General features: G+C 49.1%; 1 protein-coding gene across 2 annotated transcripts in view; it reads left to right on the top strand.

Moving 5' to 3' along the window:
- Positions 1–22,478, top strand: part of LOC129835506 (collagen alpha-6(IV) chain-like) — a 243,804-nt gene that overhangs the window by 176,177 nt on the left and 45,149 nt on the right. For both annotated transcript variants that reach the window (XM_055901163.1, XM_055901162.1), the window contains exons 6-11: positions 970–1,089; positions 5,732–5,788; positions 6,121–6,156; positions 7,368–7,430; positions 8,612–8,647; positions 13,245–13,286. In XM_055901163.1, coding sequence (XP_055757138.1) covers positions 970–1,089; positions 5,732–5,788; positions 6,121–6,156; positions 7,368–7,430; positions 8,612–8,647; positions 13,245–13,286 — 354 coding nt within the window. The remainder of the gene's footprint in view (positions 1–969; positions 1,090–5,731; positions 5,789–6,120; positions 6,157–7,367; positions 7,431–8,611; positions 8,648–13,244; positions 13,287–22,478) is intronic.

Raw genomic sequence — 22,478 nt, 5'->3', positions numbered from 1 at the left:
AATCTAGAATTGCTTCCTATTTCGCAACAAAGCCTATTTCACTCATGCTGCCAAACATACCCTTGTAAAACTGACCATCCTACCGATCCTCGATTTCGGCAATGTCATTTACAAAATCGCCTCCAATACCCTACTCAATAAATTGGATGCAGTCTATCACAGTGCCATCCGTTTTGTCACCAAAGCCCCATATACTACCCACCACTGCGACCTGTACGCTCTCGTTGGCTGGCCCTCGCTTCATACTCGTCGCCAAACCCACTGGCTCCAGGTCATCTACAAGACGCTGCTAGGTAAAGTCCCCCCTTATCTCAGCTCGCTGGTCACCATAGCAGCACCCACCTGTAGCACGCTCTCCAGCAGGTATATCTCTCTGGTCACCCCCAAAACCAATTCTTCATTTGGCCGCCTCTCCTTCCAGTTCTCTTCTGCCAATGACTGGAATGAACTACAAAAATCTCTGAAACTGGAAACACTTATCTCCCTCACTAGCTTTAAGCACCAGCTGTCAGAGCAGCTCACAGATTACTGCACCTGTACATAGCCCATTTATAATTTAGCCCAAACAACTACCTCTTCCCCTACTGTATTTATTTATTTATTTTGCTCCTTTGCACCCCATTATTTATATCTCTACTTTGCACATTCTTCCACTGCAAATCTACCATTCCAGTGTTTTACTTGCTATATTGTATTTACCTTGTATTTTTTTGCCTTTACCTCCCTTATCTCACCTCATTTGCTCACATTATATATACTTGTTTTTCTACTGAATTATTGACTGTATGTTTGTTTTACTCCATGTGTAACTCTGTGTTGTTGTATGTGTCAAACTGCTTTGCTTTATTCTTGGCCAGGTCGCAGTTGTAAATGAGAACTTGTTCTCAACTGGCCGACCTGGTTAAATAAAGGTTAAATAAAACAAATAAAACACACACACACAACCTAACCGTTTCTCTCTCACCCCAGGGTCACCCAGGTCAGGACGGTGGCAGGGGTCTACCAGGGTTTGATGGATGTAACGGTACCCAGGGAGACCCGGGTCCCAGAGCTCTAGACGGAGGAATACCTGGAGCTTCAGGACTCCCTGTGAGTAACCTCTACACTGTCTATTATCTACTATTATCATCATCTGTACATGTAGGTTGTAGTGTTCTAGAGATAAGCACCATGTTATTATGCACACCTGGTTAAAAGGGTATGCACATGCTCAGTGTGTGACATTGGAAATATGTATCTGATTGGATGCGCATACTTTTATGGACAGGCCCTCATTGGTTGTTGGCCCAGATATTCAGGTGTGCTTCCTTTGAGAGGGTGCAGATGGACTCAGCTTGAACCGGCTATGTTGTATCTGCTGTCATGTTGGAAATAAACCTCTTTGTGATGTTAATGCTTTATACGGTCGAGTTTCTCTTTACAATAGCTAAAAATAACCCTCTTCCTTTAACCGGGAATGCAACATTGGTGGTCCTCTGTAGAGCACTGAACTTGCGACACCAGGATAGTGGGTTTGAATCCTGGGACTACCCTACGTAATGTGCATTTACGTATGACTGTAAGTGGCTTTGGATAAAAGCGTCTGCTAAATGTCCGATGTTAACGTTATTGTGGAATATCAGTTCTGTAATAAGAGTCATGTAGTTTAGTGTTTGTTGGACCTAACTGGATTCTCTGTAAGTAACATCAATCATCAACATCAGTACCAATGTCACTGTAACAAGAGTCAGTTGTCTAGCAACGGGTAGTAGCCACACGGTTACAACGGGGGCCTGGTAACCAAATGGTTGTTGACTGAGGGGCAACTCTGCATAGTGTGAGCCGGCTGCCGGGTGTTACTGGCTTCAATACGACACAGTGTCTCTCTCTCTCTCTCTCTCTCTCTCTCTCTCTCTCTCTCTCTCTCTCTCTCTCTCTCTCTCTCTCTCTCTCTCTCTCTCTCTCTCTCTCTCTATCTCTCTCTCTCTTCTCTCTCTCTCTCTCTCTCTCTCTCTCTCTCTCTCTCTCTCTCTCTCTCTCTCTCTCTCTCTCTCTCTCTCTCTCTCTCTCTCTCTCTCTCTCTCTCTCTCTCTCTCTCTCTCTTTCTCAATTCAATTCAATTCAATTCAAGGGGCTTTATTGGCATGGGAAACATGTGTTAACATTGCCAAAGCAAGTGAGGTAGATAATATACAAAAGTCAAATAAACAATAAAAATGAACAGTAAACATTACACATACAGAAGTTTCAAAACAATAAAGACATTACAAATGTCATATTATATATATGCAGTGTTGTAACAATGTACAAATGGTTAAAGCACACAAGTTAAAATAAATAAACATAAATATGGGTTGTATTTACAATGGTGTTTGTTCTTCACTGGTTGCCCTTTTCTGGTGGCAATAGGTCACAAATCTTGCTGCTGTGATGTGCTGCTGTGATGGCACACTGTGGAATTTCACCCAGTAGATATGGGAGTTTATCAAGATTGGGTTTGTTTTCTAATTCTTTGTGGATCTGTGTAATCTGAGGGAAATATGTCTCTCTAATATGGTCATACATTTGTCAGGAGGTTAGGAAGTGCAGCTCAGTTTCCACCTCATTTTGTGTGCAGTGTGCACATAGCCTGTCTTCTCTTGAGAGCCAGGTCTGCCTACAGCTACATTTCTCAATAGCAAGGCTATGCTCACTGAGTCTGTACATAGTCAAAGATTTCCTTAATTGTGGGTCAGTCACAGTGGTCAGGTATTCTGCCAGGTTCATCTCTCTGTAGGTGATGGCTTTGTTATGGAAGGTTTGGGAATCGTTTCCTTTTAAGTGGTTGTAGAATTTAACGTTTCTTTTCTGGATTTTGATAACTAGCGGGTATCGGCCTAATTCTACTCTGCATGCATTATTTGGTGTTTTATGTTGTACGCGGATAATATTTTAGCAGAATTTGCCTGCAGAGTCTCAATTTGGTGTTTGTCCCAATTTGTGAATTCTTGGTTGGTGGGCGGACACCAGACCTCAGAACAATAAAGGGCAATGGGTTATATAACTGAATCAAGTATTTTAAGCCAGATCCTAATTGGGATGTTGAATTTTATGTTCCTTTTGATGGCTTAGAAAACACGAGGCCCTGGGTTTCAGACCCAGGGCCTCGAGCTTAATGATCAGTTTGGAGGGTACTTTGGTGTTGAATGCTGAGCCAGAGTCAATGAACAGCATTCTGACTTAGTTATTCCTCTTGTCCAGATGGGATAGGGCAGTGTGCAGTGTTATGGCGATTGCATCGTCTGTGGACCTATTTGGGCGGTAAGCAAATTGAAGTGGGTCTAGGGTGTCAGGTAGGGTGGAGGTGATATGATCCTTGACTAGTCTCTCAAAGCACTTCATGATGACAGAAGTGAGTGCTACGGGGCGATAGGCATTTGGTTCAGTTACCTTTGCATTCTCGGGTACAGGAACAATGGTGGCCCTCTTGAAGCATATGGGGACAGCAGACTGGGATAGGGAGAGATTGCATATATCCGTAAACACCGCAGCCAGCTGATCTGCGCATGCTCTGAGGACGCGGCTAGGGATGCCGTCTGGGCCGGCAGCCTTGCGAGGGTTAACATTTTTAAATGTAATCCTCATGTCGGCCATGGAGATGGAGAGCCCACAGTCCTTGCTAGCGGGAAAATAACGTGTTTGGCTTGTCCGGAAGCGAGACTCAATTTCCGCAACGTGGCTGGTTTTCCTTTTGTAGTCCGTGATTGTCTGTAGACCCTGCCACATATGTCTGATGAACTGCGACTCCACTTTGTCTCTATGCTGATGTGTTGCCTGTTTAATTGCCTTGTGGAGGGAATTACTACTCTGTTTGTATTCTGCCATATTCCCAGTTACCTTACATGGGTTAAATGCAGTGGTTCACGCTTTCAGTTTTGCGCGAATGCTGCCATCTATCCACAGTGTCTGGTTTGGGTAGGTTTTAATAGTCACAGTGGGTACAACATCTTCTATACGCTTCATGATAACTCAGTAAACGTCTCGGTATATACATCGATATTATTCTCTGAAGACCCGGAACATATCCCAGCCCACGTGATCAAAACAATCTTGAAGCGTGGATTCCAATTGGTCAGACAGGTGTTGAATAGTCCTTAGCACAGGTACTTCCTGTTTGAGTTTCTGCCTATAGGAAGGGAGGATCAAAATGGAGTCGTGTTAAGATTTGTTGAAAGGAGGGCGGGGGAGGGCCTTGTATGCATCCCGGAAGATGGAATAACAATGGTCCAGTGTTTGCTACAGTGCTACAGTCAATATGCTGATAGAATTTAGGTAGCCTTTTCCTCAAATGTGCTTTGTTAAAGTCCCCAACTACAATAAATGCAGCCTCTGGATATATGGTTTCCAGTTTGCATAAAGTCCAGTGAATGTCCTTGAGGGCAGTCGTGGTATCGGCTTGAGGGGGGATATACACGGCTGTGACAATAACCAAAGAGAATTCTCTTGGATGATAATACAGTCTGCATTTGATTGTGAGGTATTCTAGGTTGGTTGAACAAAAGGACTTGAGTTCCTATATGTTATTACAATAACACCATGAGTCGTTAATCATGAAACATACAACCCCGCCCTTTTTCTTCCCGGGGAGATGTTCATTCCTGTTAGCACGATGAACTGAGAATCCAGATGGCTGGACCGACTCCGTCAGTATATCCCGAGTGAGCCATGTTTCCATGAAACAGAGTATGTAACAATCCCTGTTGTTTCTCTGGAAGGAGAGCCCTGATCTCTCCAACTTTGTTATACAGGGACTGAACATTAGCAAGTAAAATACTTGGAAGCGGTGGGTGGCGTGCGCGCCTCCTAAGTCTGACCAGAAGACCCCTCCGAATCCCTCTTTACCGCCGGCGTTGTTTTGCGTCGGCCTCTGAAATCAGTTAAATAGCCCTGGGAGGTGCGAACAAAGCATCCGCTTCGGGAAAGTCGTATACCTGGTCGTAATGCCGGTAAGTTACCGCCGCTCTGATATCCAATAGTTCTTCCCAGGTGTATGTAATAACACATACAATTTTATGGGTTAACAATGTAAGAAAAAATACATTTAAAAAAACGAGATACTGCAAAGTTTCCTAAGGACTAGAAGCGAGTCAGCCATCTCTTTCGGCGCCATTTTACATCTCCTCGAAGTTGAGGGTTGAGGTCAGTGATAAAGTAGTCTACAGTACTACTGCCAAGAGATGAGCTATAGGTGTACCTACCATAGGAGTCCCCTCGAAGCCTACCATTAACTATGTACATACCCAGCATGGGACAGAGCTGCGGGAGTTGTGACCCGTTTATGTTGGTTATGTTGTCGTAGTTGTGTCTAGGGGGGGCATATGGGGGAGGGAATGCTGTCACCCCCAGGTAGGTGTTTGTCCCCCTGTGTGCTGATGCTGTCAGGTTCTTGTCCAGTTCTGGCATTTAGGTCGCCACAGACTAGTACATGTCCCTGGGCCCGGAAATTACAGATTTCCTCCTCCAGGATGGAGAAGCTGTCTTCATTAAAGTATGGGATTCTAGTGGGGGGTATATACTGTAGGTAGTACACAGGAGGATATTTTTCTCTTTTTAAATAATTTCCTTTTAAATTTCTAGCCAAATGTAAAATGTTCCTGTTTTGATTAATTTAATAGAGTGAGTTAGGTCTGCACTATACCAAATTAGCATACCGCCTGAGTTCCTTCCCTGTTTCACACCAATTTCGCTCTCTGTCTCTCTCTCTCTCTCTCAGGGGCCTAAGGGTCCTCAAGGGCAGAAGGGAGAACCTGTATATGTTGGAACCAAAGGGGTAACGTATACACACACACACACACACACACACACACACACACACACACACACACACACACACACACACACACACAGAAGAATGTTATAAGGAAATGTTTGACCTCCGTGCCTCTCCGCCTCCTTTCCTCTCGTCCTATCCTGGAGATTGTTTAGAGGAAGGGGGATAATGTTGTTGCTATGACATCCTCCTGTGCCATCCATTGAGATCGGTCTTACCTGAAACACCCTCCCTGCCTCCCCCGTCTCCTCCCTCACTTCCCTAAATCTACATGTATGTTTATAATGCAGCAAGGCCTGTTGTTTAACTCAGTTGCTCTTGTCTCCTGACAGGGAGCTCCTGGTTTGCCTGGACTGGACGGTGTACCTGTAAGGCAACTAATTCCTAGACATCATTATACTATGTTTCATTATTTATATGTGGTGTAATTAATAACTTGGTGTGTTCCTGACCCGGTTCTAAAGGTTTCTATGTGTTCTGTGTATCTGACCCGGGTTCTATGTGTTCTGTGTTCCTGACACGGTTCTATGTGTTCCTGACCCTGTTCTATGTGTTCTGTGTTCCTGACACGGTTCTATGTGTTCCTGACCCTGTTCTATGTGTTCTGTGTTCCTGACCCTGTTCTATTTGTTCTGTGTTCCTGACCCTGTTCTATGTGTTCTGTGTTCCTGACCCTGTTCTATTTGTTCTGTGTTCCTGACACGGTTCTATTTGTTCTGTGTTCCTGACCCTGTTCTATGTGTTCTGTGTTCCTGACCCTGTTCTATTTGTTCTGTGTTCCTGACCCTGTTCTATGTGTTCTGTGTTCCTGACCCTGTTCTATTTGTTCTGTGTTCCTGACCCTGTTCTATTTGTTCTGTGTTCCTGACCCTGTTCTATTTGTTCTGTGTTCCTGACCCTGTTCTATGTGTTCTGTGTTCCTGACCCTGTTCTATGTGTTCTGTGTTCCTGACCCTGTTCTATTTGTTCTGTGTTCCTGACCCTGTTCTATGTGTTCTGTGTTCCTGACCCTGTTCTATGTGTTCTGTGTTCCTGACCCTGTTCTATGTGTTCTGTGTTCCTGACCCTGTTCTATGTGTTCTGTGTTCCTGACCCTGTTCTATTTGTTCTGTGTTCCTGACCCTGTTCTATGTGTTCTGTGTTCCTGACCCTGTTCTATTTGTTCTGTGTTCCTGACCCTGTTCTATGTGTTCTGTGTTCCTGACCCTGTTCTATTTGTTCTGTGTTCCTGACCCTGTTCTATTTGTTCTGTGTTCCTGACCCTGTTCTATTTGTTCTGTGTTCCTGACCCTGTTCTATGTGTTCTGTGTTCCTGACCCTGTTCTATTTGTTCTGTGTTCCTGACCCTGTTCTATTTGTTCTGTGTTCCTGACCCTGTTCTATGTGTTCTGTGTTCCTGACCCTGTTCTATGTGTTCTGTGTTCCTGACATGGTTCTATGTGTTCTGTGTTCCTGACACGGTTCTATGTGTTCCTGGCACGGTTCTATGTGTTTCTGACACGGTTCTATGTGTTCCTGACCCTGTTCTATGTGTTCTGTGTTCCTGACCCGTCACTCTGCGTTCTGTTTCTCTTCTCAGGGTCCTGGAGGTCCTAAAGGAAAGCCTGGTGACACGGGCCCCAGGGGTCCTGATGGATTCCTTGTACGTACACACACAACCACACACATAGACAGATACACACACAGAACCACACACAACCACACACATAGACAGATACACACACAGAACCACACACAACCACACACATAGACAGATACACACACACACACACACACACACACACACACACACACACACACACACACACACACACACACACACACACATAGACAGATACACACACAGAGCCACACACACACACACATAGACAGATACACACACAGAACCACACACACACACATAGACAGATACACACACAGAGCCACACATACACACACATAGACAGATACACACACAGAACCACACACAACCACACACATAGACAGATACACACACAGAAACACACACACACACACACACACACACACACACACACACACACACACACACACACACACACACACACACACACACACACATAGACAGATACACACACAGAGCCACACACACACACACATAGACAGATACACACACAGAACCACACACACACACATAGACAGATACACACACAGAGCCACACATACACACACATAGACAGATACACACACAGAGCCACACACACACACACATAGACAGATACACACACAGAGCCACACACACACACACACATAGACAGATACACACACAGAACCACACACACACATAGACAGGCAGATAGACACACACATATTCTACAGAAGCTACTTTATCCCAAGCAGTGTCATGACAACCATCACATCTAGATATTAATTAATATGACTAAAGCTAGTGACTTGTCATGTTTAATCTAGACATTCATTCATATGACTAAAGCTGGTGATTTGTCATGTTTAATCTAGACATTCATTCATATGACTAAAGCTGGTGACTTGTCATGTTTAATCTAGACTTGAGTTCATATGACTAAAGCTAGTGACTTGTCATGTTTAATCTAGACATTCATTCATATGACTAAAGCTGGTGATTTGTCATGTTTAATCTAGACATTAATTCATATGACTAAAGCTAGTGACTTGTCATGTTTAATCTAGACATTAATTCATATGACTAAAGCTGGTGACGTGTCATGTTTAATCTAGACATTAATTCATATGACTAAAGCTAGTGACTTTGGGGAACATACTTGTCTTATTGTCTGTTTATTCCTGACTGACTTCTTGTATTTGTGTTGTGTTCTTCTCCAGGGTAATCCAGGTCCCCCCGGTCCCCCTGGTCCTGTAGTAAGTACTGGACAACTAGACACCTGACCTCTGACCTCAGACTATTAGACAACTAGACACCTGACCTCTGACCTCAGAGTACTGGACACTAGACACCTGACCTCTGACCTCAGAGTGCTGGACAACTAGACACCTGACCTCTGACCTCAGACTACTGGACAACTAGACACCTGACCTCTGACCTCAGACTATTGGACAACTAGACACCTGACCTCTGACCTCAGAGTACTGGACAACTAGACACCTGACCTCTGACCTCAGACTACTGGACAACTAGACACCTGACCTCTGACCTCAGACTATTGGACAACTAGACACCTGACCTCTGACCTCAGAGTACTGCACAACTAGACACCTGACCTCTGACCTCTGATCTCAGAGTACTGGACAACTAGACACCTGACCTCTGACCTCAGACTATTAGACAACTAGACACCTGACCTCTGACCTCAGAGTACTGGACACTAGACACCTGACCTCTGACCTCAGACTATTAGACAACTAGACACCTGACCTCTGACCTCAGAGTACTGCACAACTAGACACCTGACCTCTGACCTCAGAGTACTGCACAACTAGACACCTGACCTCTGACCTCTGATCTCAGAGTACTGGACAACTAGACACCTGACCTCTGACCTCAGACTATTAGACAACTAGACACCTGACCTCTGACCTCAGAGTACTGGACACTAGACACCTGACCTCTGACCTCAGAGTGCTGGACAACTAGACACCTGACCTCTGACCTCAGAGTACTGGACAACTAGACACCTGACCTCTGACCTCAGACTACTGGACAACTAGGCACCTGACCTCTGACCTCTGACCTCAGACTATTAGACAACTAGACACCTGACCTCTGACCTCAGAGTACTGGACACTAGACACCTGACCTCTGACCTCAGAGTGCTGGACAACTAGACACCTGACCTCTGACCTCAGACTACTGGACAACTAGACACCTGACCTCTGACCTCAGACTATTGGACAACTAGACACCTGACCTCTGACCTCAGAGTACTGGACAACTAGACACCTGACCTCTGACCTCAGACTACTGGACAACTAGACACCTGACCTCTGACCTCAGACTATTGGACAACTAGACACCTGACCTCTGACCTCAGAGTACTGCACAACTAGACACCTGACCTCTGACCTCTGATCTCAGAGTACTGGACAACTAGACACCTGACCTCTGACCTCAGACTATTAGACAACTAGACACCTGACCTCTGACCTCAGAGTACTGGACACTAGACACCTGACCTCTGACCTCAGACTATTAGACAACTAGACACCTGACCTCTGACCTCAGAGTACTGCACAACTAGACACCTGACCTCTGACCTCAGAGTACTGCACAACTAGACACCTGACCTCTGACCTCTGATCTCAGAGTACTGGACAACTAGACACCTGACCTCTGACCTCAGACTATTAGACAACTAGACACCTGACCTCTGACCTCAGAGTACTGGACACTAGACACCTGACCTCTGACCTCAGAGTGCTGGACAACTAGACACCTGACCTCTGACCTCAGAGTACTGGACAACTAGACACCTGACCTCTGACCTCAGACTACTGGACAACTAGACACCTGACCTCTGACCTCAGAGTACTGGACACTAGACACCTGACCTCTGACCTCAGAGTACTGGACACTAGACACCTGACCTCTGACCTCAGAGTGCTGGACAACTAGACACCTGACCTCTGACCTCAGACTACTGGACAACTAGACACCTGACCTCTGACCTCTGACCTCAGAGTACTGGACCACACTAGACACCTGACCTCTGTGTAATGACAACACCAAACAGAGAGTGGGCAGTGTATGCTCTGAAGAACTGAAAGCCGTTTGCGTAATGTTGCTTTTGTTGTTAATTAATGTAGATTGCTTATTATATGGCTTATTCTAGGATTATTGTATAGTAAAAGCATTAGCTGACACACACCCACAAATATGTGTAGAGGTGCTGACTAATGAAAAGCAAAGTGTAGAGAAAGAAAGAAAGACATTTGCATGATCTACATATAGTGCCTTCGGAAAGTATTGAGACCCCTTGAGTTTTTTCCACATTTTATTACATTACAGACTTATTTATTTTATTTTTTATAATAATCTAATTTATCTCCACACAATACCCCGTAATGATAAAGCAAAAAAAAGGATTTTAGAAATTGTTGCCAATTTATAAAGACAAAAACTGAAATATCACATTTACATAAGTATTCAGACCCTTTACTCAGTACTTTGTTGAAGCACCTTTGGCAGCGATTACATCATCAAGTCTCCTTGGGTATGAGTTTGGCACACCTGTTTTTAGGGAGTCACTCCCATTCTTCTCTGCAGATCCTCTCAAGCTCTGTCAGGATGGATGGGGAGCGTTGCTGCACAGCTATTTTCAGGTTTGTTCGGGTTTAAGGCCTGGGCTCTGGCTGGGCCACTCAAGGACATTTGGAGAGTTGTCCCGAAGCCACTCCTGCTTTGTCTTAGCTGTGTGCTTAGGGTCATTTCCTTCTGGAGCACGTTTTCATCAAGGATCTCTCTGTACTTTGCTCTGTTCATCTTTGCCTCAATTCTGACTAGTCTCCCAGTCCCTGCCGCTGAACATCATCCCCACAGCATGATGCTGTCACCACCATGATTCACTGTAGGGATGGTGCAGGTTTCCTCCAGACGTGACGCTTGGCATTCAGGCCAAAGAGTTCAAACTTGGTTTCATCAGACCAGAGAATTTTGTTTCTCATGGTCTGAGAGTCTTTAGGTGCCTTTTGGCAAACTCCAAGCGGGCTGTTATGTGCCTTTTACTGAGGAGTGGCTTCCGTCTAGGCCACTCTACCATAAAGGCCTGATTGGTGGAGTGCTGCAGAGATGATTGTCCTTCTGGAAGGTTCTCTCATCTCCACAGAGAAAATCTAGAGCTCTGTCAGAGTGACCAACGGGTTCTTGGTCACCTCCCTGACCATGGCCCTTCTCCCCCGATTGCTCAGTTTGGCCAGGTGGCCAGCTCTAGGAAGAGTCTTGGTGGTTCCAAACTTCTTCCATTTAAGAATGATCGAGGCCACTGTGTTCTTGGGGACCTTCAATGATGCAGAAATGTTTTGGTACACTTCCCCCAGATCTGTGTCGCGACACAATCCTGTTTCGGAGCTCTACGGACAATTCCTTCGACCTCATTGCTTGGTTTTTGCTCTGACATGCACTGTGAACTGTAAGACCTTATATAGACAGGTGTGTGCCTTTCCAAATCATGTCCAATCAGTTGAATTTACCACAGGTGGACTCCATTCAAGTTGTAGAAACATCTCAAGGATGATCAATGGAAACAGGATGCACCTGAGCTCAATTTCGAGTATCATAGCAAAGGGTCTGGATACTTATGTAAATAAGGTTATCCTGTCTATTTTTAATACATTTGCAAAAATGTCTAAAAACCTGTTTTCACTTTGTCATTATGGTGTATTGTGTGTAGATTGCTGAGTAAAAAATAAGACTGTAACGTAACCAAATGTGGAATAAGTCAAGGGGTCTGTATACTTTCCGAAGGCACTGTACAGGATGCTCTCAACAAACGTTGGTTATTAGGTTTAATTCAATTGTAAAGGGTGCGACTTTCTTTCTTTCTGCCCATCTTCTGAAAACATCTGAAACCCTTTTTCTCTTCAAACAGTATCTTAAATCCTCCTCCTCCTCACCTCCACCCAAACCCTTTCTCTCCAAACAGTATCTTAAATAATCCTCCTCCTCCTCACCTCCACCCAAACCCTCTCTCTCTTCTAACAGTATCTTAAATCCCCCCCCCCCACACACACAAAATATATATATGTATGTACTCTTAACCAACCAGCACTTTCACTTCAATCAATCAATCAAATGTATTTATAAAGCCCTTTTTACATCCCCTGATGTCACAAAGTACTGTACATAAACCCAGCCTGAAACCCCAAACAGCAAGCAATGCAGGTGTAGAAGCACGGTGGCTAGGAAAAACTCCCTAGAAAGGTAGGAATGTAGGAAGAAACCTAGAGAGGAACCAGGCTCTGAGGGGTGGCCAATCCTCTTCTGGCTGTGCCGGGTGGAGATTGTAACAGTACATGGCCAAGATGTTCAAATGTTCATAGATGACCAGCATGGTCAAATAATAATAATCACAGTAGTTGTAGAGGGTGAAACAGGTCAGCACCTCACTTGACCCCCCCCCCACCCCCCAACCCACCCCCCCACCCTGACCGACCCACCCTTCTAGCTCTGACTCTACTGACAGCTATGTTATTGAGGTACTTTCTATGCCTGTTATATGTGGTTGTCCCACCTATCTATCACCTAGCTATCTGAAGATGAATGCACTAACTGTCAGCGTCTGCTAAATGACTAACATGTGAACATTTTAAATGTATTTCTTTCTTTCCTTTTAGTCTAGGTTTATTGAGATACATGATATGTATTTAGTCCCTATTAGAAACTTTGGCTTCAGTAGACTTACATCGAGATTGTAGACTTCATACCGTTACACTCATGCTGTTATAATGCCTGCCCCATGTAGGCCCATGTTTTCCAAATGCAATACCCACTCTTGTTTTCCAGGGGAGCCCCAGCCTAGGCTTCCGGGGGGAGCCAGGAGATAAGGTACTCATCGTTACAAAATAACACGACCCCTCCTATTCTACCTAGTGTACTTAGTTTACCTGTTAATTGTTGAGGGCATTTCCGATAGATTGTACACACCGTTACAACTAGAAGTAACCTCCACTGTATCCCTTCTTATCACTGATCGATTGATACAGTAATTGATTTCTTATATCAGTTTATTACATTTTAGCTTCCTATTCACTCTTTCCACTCAACCATGAACACACTTAAGAATGGAAACGTGTAGCTAGATTTAGACTTTAGAAATATGACATCAGTTGCTTCCCATGTGATACCCAATATAGTGCACCACTTTTGACTACAGCCCTATGGGCCCTGGGAACAGGCTGCCATTTGGGATACACTTCTGAATCAGTAACCTTTCCTGTCGTGTGTTGTGTGTGTGTGTGTGTGTGTGTGTGTGTGTGTGTGTGTGTGTGTGTGTGTGTGTGTGTGTGTGTGTGTGTGTGTGTGTGTGTGTGTGTGTGTGTGTGTGTGTGTGTGTGTGTGTGTGTGTGTGTGTGTGGTTGAAATGCAGGATTGTGGTTGTCTGTCTGACCTCTGTGTGCATGTCATCTATCTTGGTGATGGTTTGACACATCCTCTTCCCCTCTATTCAACCCCCTTCCATCTCTCCCCACCTTTCTCCAATGAAACAGGACCTCCACCCCCCCCCTTCCATCTCTCCCCACCTTTCTCCAATGTAAAAGGACCTCCACCCCCCCCCCCCCCCCCATCTCTCCCCACCTTTCTCCAATGAAACAGGACCTCCACCCCTCCTTCCATCTCTCCCCACCTTTCTCCAATGAAACAGGACCTCCACCCCTCCTTCCATCTCTCCCCACCTTTCTCCAATGAAACAGGACCACCACCCCCCCCCCCCCCTTCCATCTCTCCCTACCTTTCTCCAATGAAACAGGACCTCCACCCCCCTCCTTCCATCTCTCCCTACCTTTCTCCAATGAAACAGGACCTCCACCCCCCCCCCTTCCATCTCTCCCTACCTTTCTCCAATGAAACAGGACCTCCACCCCTCCTTCCATCTCTCCCCACCTTTCTCCAATGAAACAGGACCTCCACCCCCCCCCCTTCCATATCTCCCTACCTTTCTCCAATGAAACAGGACCTCCACCCCTCCTTCTATCTCTCCCCACCTTTCTCCAATGAAACAGGACCTCCACCCCCCCCCTTCCATCTCTCCCCACCTTTCTCCAATGAAACAGGACCTCCACCCCCCCCCCCCCTTCCATCTCTCCCCACCTTTCTCCAATGAAACAGGACCTCCACCCCCCCCCCTTCCATCTCTCCCCACCTTTCTCCAATGAAACAGGACCTCCACCCCTCCTTCCATCTCTCCCCACCTTTCTCCAATGAAACAGGACCTCCACCCCCCCCTTCCATCTCTCCCCACCTTTCTCCAATGAAACAGGACCTCCACCCCTCCTTCTATCTCTCCCTACCTTTCTCCAATGAAACAGGACCTCCACCCCCCCCCCCTCCACTCTCCCCACCTTTCTCCAATGAAACAGGACCTCCACCCCTCCTTCCATCTCTCCCCACCTTTCTCCAATGAAACAGGACCTCCACCCCCCCCTTCCATCTCTCCCTACCTTTCTCCAATGAAACAGGACCTCCACCCCTCCTTCCATCTCTCCCCACCTTTCTCCAATGAAACAGGACCTCCACCCCCCCCCCCCCTTCCATATCTCCCTACCTTTCTCCAATGAAACAGGACCTCCACCCCTCCTTCTATCTCTCCCCACCTTTCTCCAATGAAACAGGACCTCCACCCCCCCCCCCCCCTTCCATCTCTCCCCACCTTTCTCCAATGAAACAGGACCTCCACCCCCCCCCCCTTCCATCTCTCCCCACCTTTCTCCAATGAAACAGGACCTCCACCCCCCCCTTCCATCTCTCCCCACCTTTTTCCAATGAAACAGGACCTCCACCCCTCCTTCCATCTCTCCCCACCTTTCTCCAATGAAACAGGACCTCCACCCCCCCCTTCCATCTCTCCCCACCTTTCTCCAATGAAACAGGACCTCCACCCCTCCTTCTATCTCTCCCTACCTTTCTCCAATGAAACAGGACCTCCACCCCCCCCCCTCCATCTCTCCCCACCTTTCTCCAATGATACAGGACCTCCACCCCTCCTTCCATCTCTCCCCACCTTTCTCCAATGAAACAGGACCTCCACCCCTCCTTCCATCTCTCCCCACCTTTCTCCAATGAAACAGGACCTCCACCCCTCCTTCCATCTCTCCCCACCTTTCTCCAATGAAACAGGACCTCCACCCCCCCCTTCCATCTCTCCCTACCTTTCTCCAATGAAACAGGACCTCCACCCCTCCTTCTATCTCTCCCCACCTTTCTCCAATGAAACAGGACCTCCACCCCCCCCCCCTTCCATCTCTCCCCACCTTTCTCCAATGAAACAGGACCTCCACCCCCCCCCCCTTCCATCTCTCCCCACCTTTCTCCAATGAAACAGGACCTCCACCCCCCCCCTTCCATCTCTCCCCACCTTTCTCCAATGAAACAGGACCTCCACCCCTCCTTCCATCTCTCCCCACCTTTCTCCAATGAAACAGGACCTCCACCCCCCCCTTCCATCTCTCCCCACCTTTCTCCAATGAAACAGGACCTCCACCCCTCCTTCTATCTCTCCCTACCTTTCTCCAATGAAACAGGACCTCCACCCCCCCCCCCCCTCCATCTCTCCCTACCTTTCTCCAATGAAACAGGACCTCCACCCCTCCTTCCATCTCTCCCCACCTTTCTCCAATGAAACAGGACCTCCACCCCCCCCCCCCCTTCCATCTCTCCCTACCTTTCTCCAATGAAACAGGACCTCCACCCCCCTCCTTCCATCTCTCCCTACCTTTCTCCAATGAAACAGGACCTCCACCCCCCCCTTCCATCTCTCCCTACCTTTCTCCAATGAAACAGGACCTCCACCCCTCCTTCCATCTCTCCCCACCTTTCTCCAATGAAACAGGACCTCCACCCCCCCCCCCTTCCATATCTCCCTACCTTTCTCCAATGAAACAGGACCTCCACCCCTCCTTCTATCTCTCCCCACCTTTCTCCAATGAAACAGGACCTCCACCCCCCCCTTCCATCTCTCCCCACCTTTCTCCAATGAAACAGGACCTCCACCCCCCCCCCTTCCATCTCTCCCCACCTTTCTCCAATGAAACAGGACCTCCACCCCCCCCCTTCCATCTCTCCCCACCTTTCTCCAATGAAACAGGACCTCCACCCCTCCTTCCATCTCTCCCCACCTTTCTCCAATGAAACAGGACCTCCACCCCCCCCTTCCATCTCTCCCCACCTTTCTCCAATGAAACAGGACCTCCACCCCTCCTTCTATCTCTCCCTACCTTTCTCCAATGAAACAGGACCTCCACCCCCCCCCCCCTCCACTCTCCCCACCTTTCTCCAATGAAACAGGACCTCCACCCCTCCTTCCATCTCTCCCCACCTTTCTCCAATGAAACAGGACCTCCACCCCCCCCTTCCATCTCTCCCTACCTTTCTCCAATGAAACAGGACCTCCACCCCTCCTTCCATCTCTCCCCACCTTTCTCCAATGAAACAGGACCTCCACCCCCCCCCCCCCTTCCATATCTCCCTACCTTTCTCCAATGAAACAGGACCTCCACCCCTCCTTCTATCTCTCCCCACCTTTCTCCAATGAAACAGGACCTCCACCCCCCCCCCCCTTCCATCTCTCCCCACCTTTCTCCAATGAAACAGGACCTCCACCCCCCCCCCTTCCATCTCTCCCCACCTTTCTCCAATGAAACAGGACCTCCACCCCCCCCTTCCATCTCTCCCCACCTTTCTCCAATGAAACAGGACCTCCACCCCTCCTTCCATCTCTCCCCACCTTTCTCCAATGAAACAGGACCTCCACCCCTCCTTCTATCTCTCCCTACCTTTCTCCAATGAAACAGGACCTCCACCCCCCCCCCCTCCATCTCTCCCCACCTTTCTCCAATGAAACAGGACCTCCACCCCTCCTTCCATCTCTCCCCACCTTTCTCCAATGAAACAGGACCTCCACCCCTCCTTCCATCTCTCCCCACCTTTCTCCAATGAAACAGGACCTCCACCCCTCCTTCCATCTCTCCCCACCTTTCTCCAATGAAACAGGACCTCCACCCCCCCCTTCCATCTCTCCCTACCTTTCTCCAATGAAACAGGACCTCCACCCCTCCTTCTATCTCTCCCCACCTTTCTCCAATGAAACAGGACCTCCACCCCCCCCCCCTTCCATCTCTCCCCACCTTTCTCCAATGAAACAGGACCTCCACCCCCCCCCCCTTCCATCTCTCCCCACCTTTCTCCAATGAAACAGGACCTCCACCCCCCCCTTCCATCTCTCCCCACCTTTCTCCAATGAAACAGGACCTCCACCCCTCCTTCCATCTCTCCCCACCTTTCTCCAATGAAACAGGACCTCCACCCCCCCCTTCCATCTCTCCCCACCTTTCTCCAATGAAACAGGACCTCCACCCCTCCTTCTATCTCTCCCTACCTTTCTCCAATGAAACAGGACCTCCACCCCCCCCCCCTCCATCTCTCCCTACCTTTCTCCAATGAAACAGGACCTCCACCCCTCCTTCCATCTCTCCCCACCTTTCTCCAATGAAACAGGACCTCCACCCCTCCTTCCATCTCTCCCCACCTTTCTCCAATGAAACAGGACCTCCACCCCTCCTTCCATCTCTCCCCACCTTTCTCCAATGAAACAGGACCTCCACCCCCCCCCCCCCCTTCCATATCTCCCTACCTTTCTCCAATGAAACAGGACCTCCACCCCTCCTTCTATCTCTCCCCACCTTTCTCCAATGAAACAGGACCTCCACCCCCCCCCCTTCCATCTCTCCCCACCTTTCTCCAATGAAACAGGACCTCCACCCCCCCCCCCCCTTCCATCTCTCCCCACCTTTCTCCAATGAAACAGGACCTCCACCCCCCCCTTCCATCTCTCCCCACCTTTCTCCAATGAAACAGGACCTCCACCCCCCCCTTCCATCTCTCCCCACCTTTCTCCAATGAAACAGGACCTCCACCCCTCCTTCTATCTCTCCCTACCTTTCTCCAATGAAACAGGACCTCCACCCCCCCCTCCACTCTCCCCACCTTTCTCCAATGAAACAGGACCTCCACCCCTCCTTCCATCTCTCCCCACCTTTCTCCAATGAAACAGGACCTCCACCCCCCCCCCCCCCCCTTCCATCTCTCCCTACCTTTCTCCAATGAAACAGGACCTCCACCCCCCCCTTCCATCTCTCCCTACCTTTCTCCAATGAAACAGGACCTCCACCCCTCCTTCCATCTCTCCCCACCTTTCTCCAATGAAACAGGACCTCCACCCCCCCCTTCCATCTCTCCCTACCTTTCTCCAATGAAACAGGACCTCCACCCCTCCTTCCATCTCTCCCCACCTTTCTCCAATGAAACAGGACCTCCACCCCCCCCTTCCATATCTCCCTACCTTTCTCCAATGAAACAGGACCTCCACCCCTCCTTCTATCTCTCCCCACCTTTCTCCAATGAAACAGGACCTCCACCCCCCCCCCCCCTTCCATCTCTCCCCACCTTTCTCCAATGAAACAGGACCCCCCCCCCCCCCCCCCTTCCATCTCTCCCCACCTTTCTCCAATGAAACAGGACCTCCACCCCCCCCTTCCATCTCTCCCCACCTTTCTCCAATGAAACAGGACCTCCACCCCTCCTTCCATCTCTCCCCACCTTTCTCCAATGAAACAGGACCTCCACCCCCCCCTTCCATCTCTCCCCACCTTTCTCCAATGAAACAGGACCTCCACCCCTCCTTCTATCTCTCCCTACCTTTCTCCAATGAAACAGGACCTCCACCCCCCCCTCCATCTCTCCCCACCTTTCTCCAATGAAACAGGACCTCCACCCCTCCTTCCATCTCTCCCCACCTTTCTCCAATGAAACAGGACCTCCACCCCTCCTTCCATCTCTCCCCACCTTTCTCCAATGAAACAGGACCTCCACCCCTCCTTCCATCTCTCCCCACCTTTCTCCAATGAAACAGGACCTCCACCCCCCCCTTCCATCTCTCCCTACCTTTCTCCAATGAAACAGGACCTCCACCCCTCCTTCTATCTCTCCCCACCTTTCTCCAATGAAACAGGACCTCCACCCCCCCCCCCTTCCATCTCTCCCCACCTTTCTCCATTGAAACAGGACCTCCACCCCCCCCCCCTTCCATCTCTCCCCACCTTTCTCCAATGAAACAGGACCTCCACCCCCCCCTTCCATATCTCCCCACCTTTCTCCAATGAAACAGGACCTCCACCCCTCCTTCCATCTCTCCCCACCTTTCTCCAATGAAACAGGACCTCCACCCCCCCCTTCCATCTCTCCCCACCTTTCTCCAATGAAACAGGACCTCCACCCCTCCTTCTATCTCTCCCTACCTTTCTCCAATGAAACAGGACCTCCACCCCCCCCCCTCCATCTCTCCCTACCTTTCTCCAATGAAACAGGACCTCCACCCCTCCTTCCATCTCTCCCCACCTTTCTCCAATGAAACAGGACCTCCACCCCTCCTTCCATCTCTCCCCACCTTTCTCCAATGAAACAGGACCTCCACCCCTCCTTCCATCTCTCCCCACCTTTCTCCAATGAAACAGGACCTCCACCCCCCCCCCCCCCTTCCATATCTCCCTACCTTTCTCCAATGAAACAGGACCTCCACCCCTCCTTCTATCTCTCCCCACCTTTCTCCAATGAAACAGGACCTCCACCCCCCTCCTTCCATCTCTCCCCACCTTTCTCCAATGAAACAGGACCTCCACCCCCCCCCCCCCTTCCATCTCTCCCCACCTTTCTCCAATGAAACAGGACCTCCACCCCCCCCTTCCATCTCTCCCCACCTTTCTCCAATGAAACAGGACCTCCACCCCCCCCTTCCATCTCTCCCCACCTTTCTCCAATGAAACAGGACCTCCACCCCTCCTTCTATCTCTCCCTACCTTTCTCCAATGAAACAGGACCTCCACCCCCCCCCCCTCCACTCTCCCCACCTTTCTCCAATGAAACAGGACCTCCACCCCTCCTTCCATCTCTCCCCACCTTTCTCCAATGAAACAGGACCTCCCCCCCCCCCCCCCCCCTTCCATCTCTCCCTACCTTTCTCCAATGAAACAGGACCTCCACCCCCCCCTTCCATCTCTCCCTACCTTTCTCCAATGAAACAGGACCTCCACCCCTCCTTCCATCTCTCCCCACCTTTCTCCAATGAAACAGGACCTCCACCCCCCCCTTCCATCTCTCCCTACCTTTCTCCAATGAAACAGGACCTCCACCCCTCCTTCCATCTCTCCCCACCTTTCTCCAATGAAACAGGACCTCCACCCCCCCCCCTTCCATATCTCCCTACCTTTCTCCAATGAAACAGGACCTCCACCCCTCCTTCTATCTCTCCCCACCTTTCTCCAATGAAACAGGACCTCCACCCCCCCCCCTTCCATCTCTCCCCACCTTTCTCCAATGAAACAGGACCCCCCCCCCCCCTTCCATCTCTCCCCACCTTTCTCCAATGAAACAGGACCTCCACCCCCCCCTTCCATCTCTCCCCACCTTTCTCCAATGAAACAGGACCTCCACCCCTCCTTCCATCTCTCCCCACCTTTCTCCAATGAAACAGGACCTCCACCCCCCCCTTCCATCTCTCCCCACCTTTCTCCAATGAAACAGGACCTCCACCCCTCCTTCTATCTCTCCCTACCTTTCTCCAATGAAACAGGACCTCCACCCCCCCCCCCTCCATCTCTCCCCACCTTTCTCCAATGAAACAGGACCTCCACCCCTCCTTCCATCTCTCCCCACCTTTCTCCAATGAAACAGGACCTCCACCCCTCCTTCCATCTCTCCCCACCTTTCTCCAATGAAACAGGACCTCCACCCCTCCTTCCATCTCTCCCCACCTTTCTCCAATGAAACAGGACCTCCACCCCCCCCTTCCATCTCTCCCTACCTTTCTCCAATGAAACAGGACCTCCACCCCTCCTTCTATCTCTCCCCACCTTTCTCCAATGAAACAGGACCTCCACCCCCCCCCCCTTCCATATCTCCCTACCTTTCTCCAATGAAACAGGACCTCCACCCCTCCTTCTATCTCTCCCCACCTTTCTCCAATGAAACAGGACCTCCACCCCCCCCCCCTTCCATCTCTCCCCACCTTTCTCCAATGAAACAGGACCTCCACCCCCCCCCTTCCATCTCTCCCCACCTTTCTCCAATGAAACAGGACCTCCACCCCTCCTTCCATCTCTCCCCACCTTTCTCCAATGAAACAGGACCTCCACCCCCCCTTCCATCTCTCCCCACCTTTCTCCAATGAAACAGGACCTCCACCCCTCCTTCTATCTCTCCCTACCTTTCTCCAATGAAACAGGACCTCCACCCCCCCCCCCTCCATCTCTCCCTACCTTTCTCCAATGAAACAGGACCTCCACCCCTCCTTCCATCTCTCCCCACCTTTCTCCAATGAAACAGGACCTCCACCCCTCCTTCCATCTCTCCCCACCTTTCTCCAATGAAACAGGACCTCCACCCCTCCTTCCATCTCTCCCCACCTTTCTCCAATGAAACAGGACCTCCACCCCCCCCCCCCCCTTCCATCTCTCCCTACCTTTCTCCAATGAAACAGGACCTCCACCCCCCTCCTTCCATCTCTCCCTACCTTTCTCCAATGAAACAGGACCTCCACCCCCCCCCCCTTCCATCTCTCCCTACCTTTCTCCAATGAAACAGGACCTCCACCCCTCCTTCCATCTCTCCTAACCTCCTCCCTCATCCCCCACTTCTCTCTAGTTTTTCCACTGACACATCTACCTCAAAACTTCACCAGTATCAGTGGAGGCTGGTGGGTGGAGATATAGGAGGATGCCTGGAATGGAATAAATGGAATGGTATCACTATCATGTGTTAGATAATACAGTGGAAGTTGGAAGTTTACATACACTTAGGTTGGAGTCATTAAAACTCGTTTTTCAACCACTCCACAAATTTCTTGTTAACAAGCTATAGTTTTGTCGAGTTTAAATGTATTCGGCTAAGTTTTATGTACACTTCTGACTTCACCTGTAGCTGCCGTTCAGTCCATTTCAGTCATTATTAGGAGCTATCCTCCCCTCACTA

The sequence above is a fragment of the Salvelinus fontinalis genome, chromosome 36, assembly GCF_029448725.1.
Source record: "Salvelinus fontinalis isolate EN_2023a chromosome 36, ASM2944872v1, whole genome shotgun sequence".
In the NCBI taxonomy this organism is placed as follows: domain Eukaryota; kingdom Metazoa; phylum Chordata; class Actinopteri; order Salmoniformes; family Salmonidae; genus Salvelinus; species Salvelinus fontinalis.
This window is presented reverse-complemented; position numbering and strand designations above follow the sequence as displayed.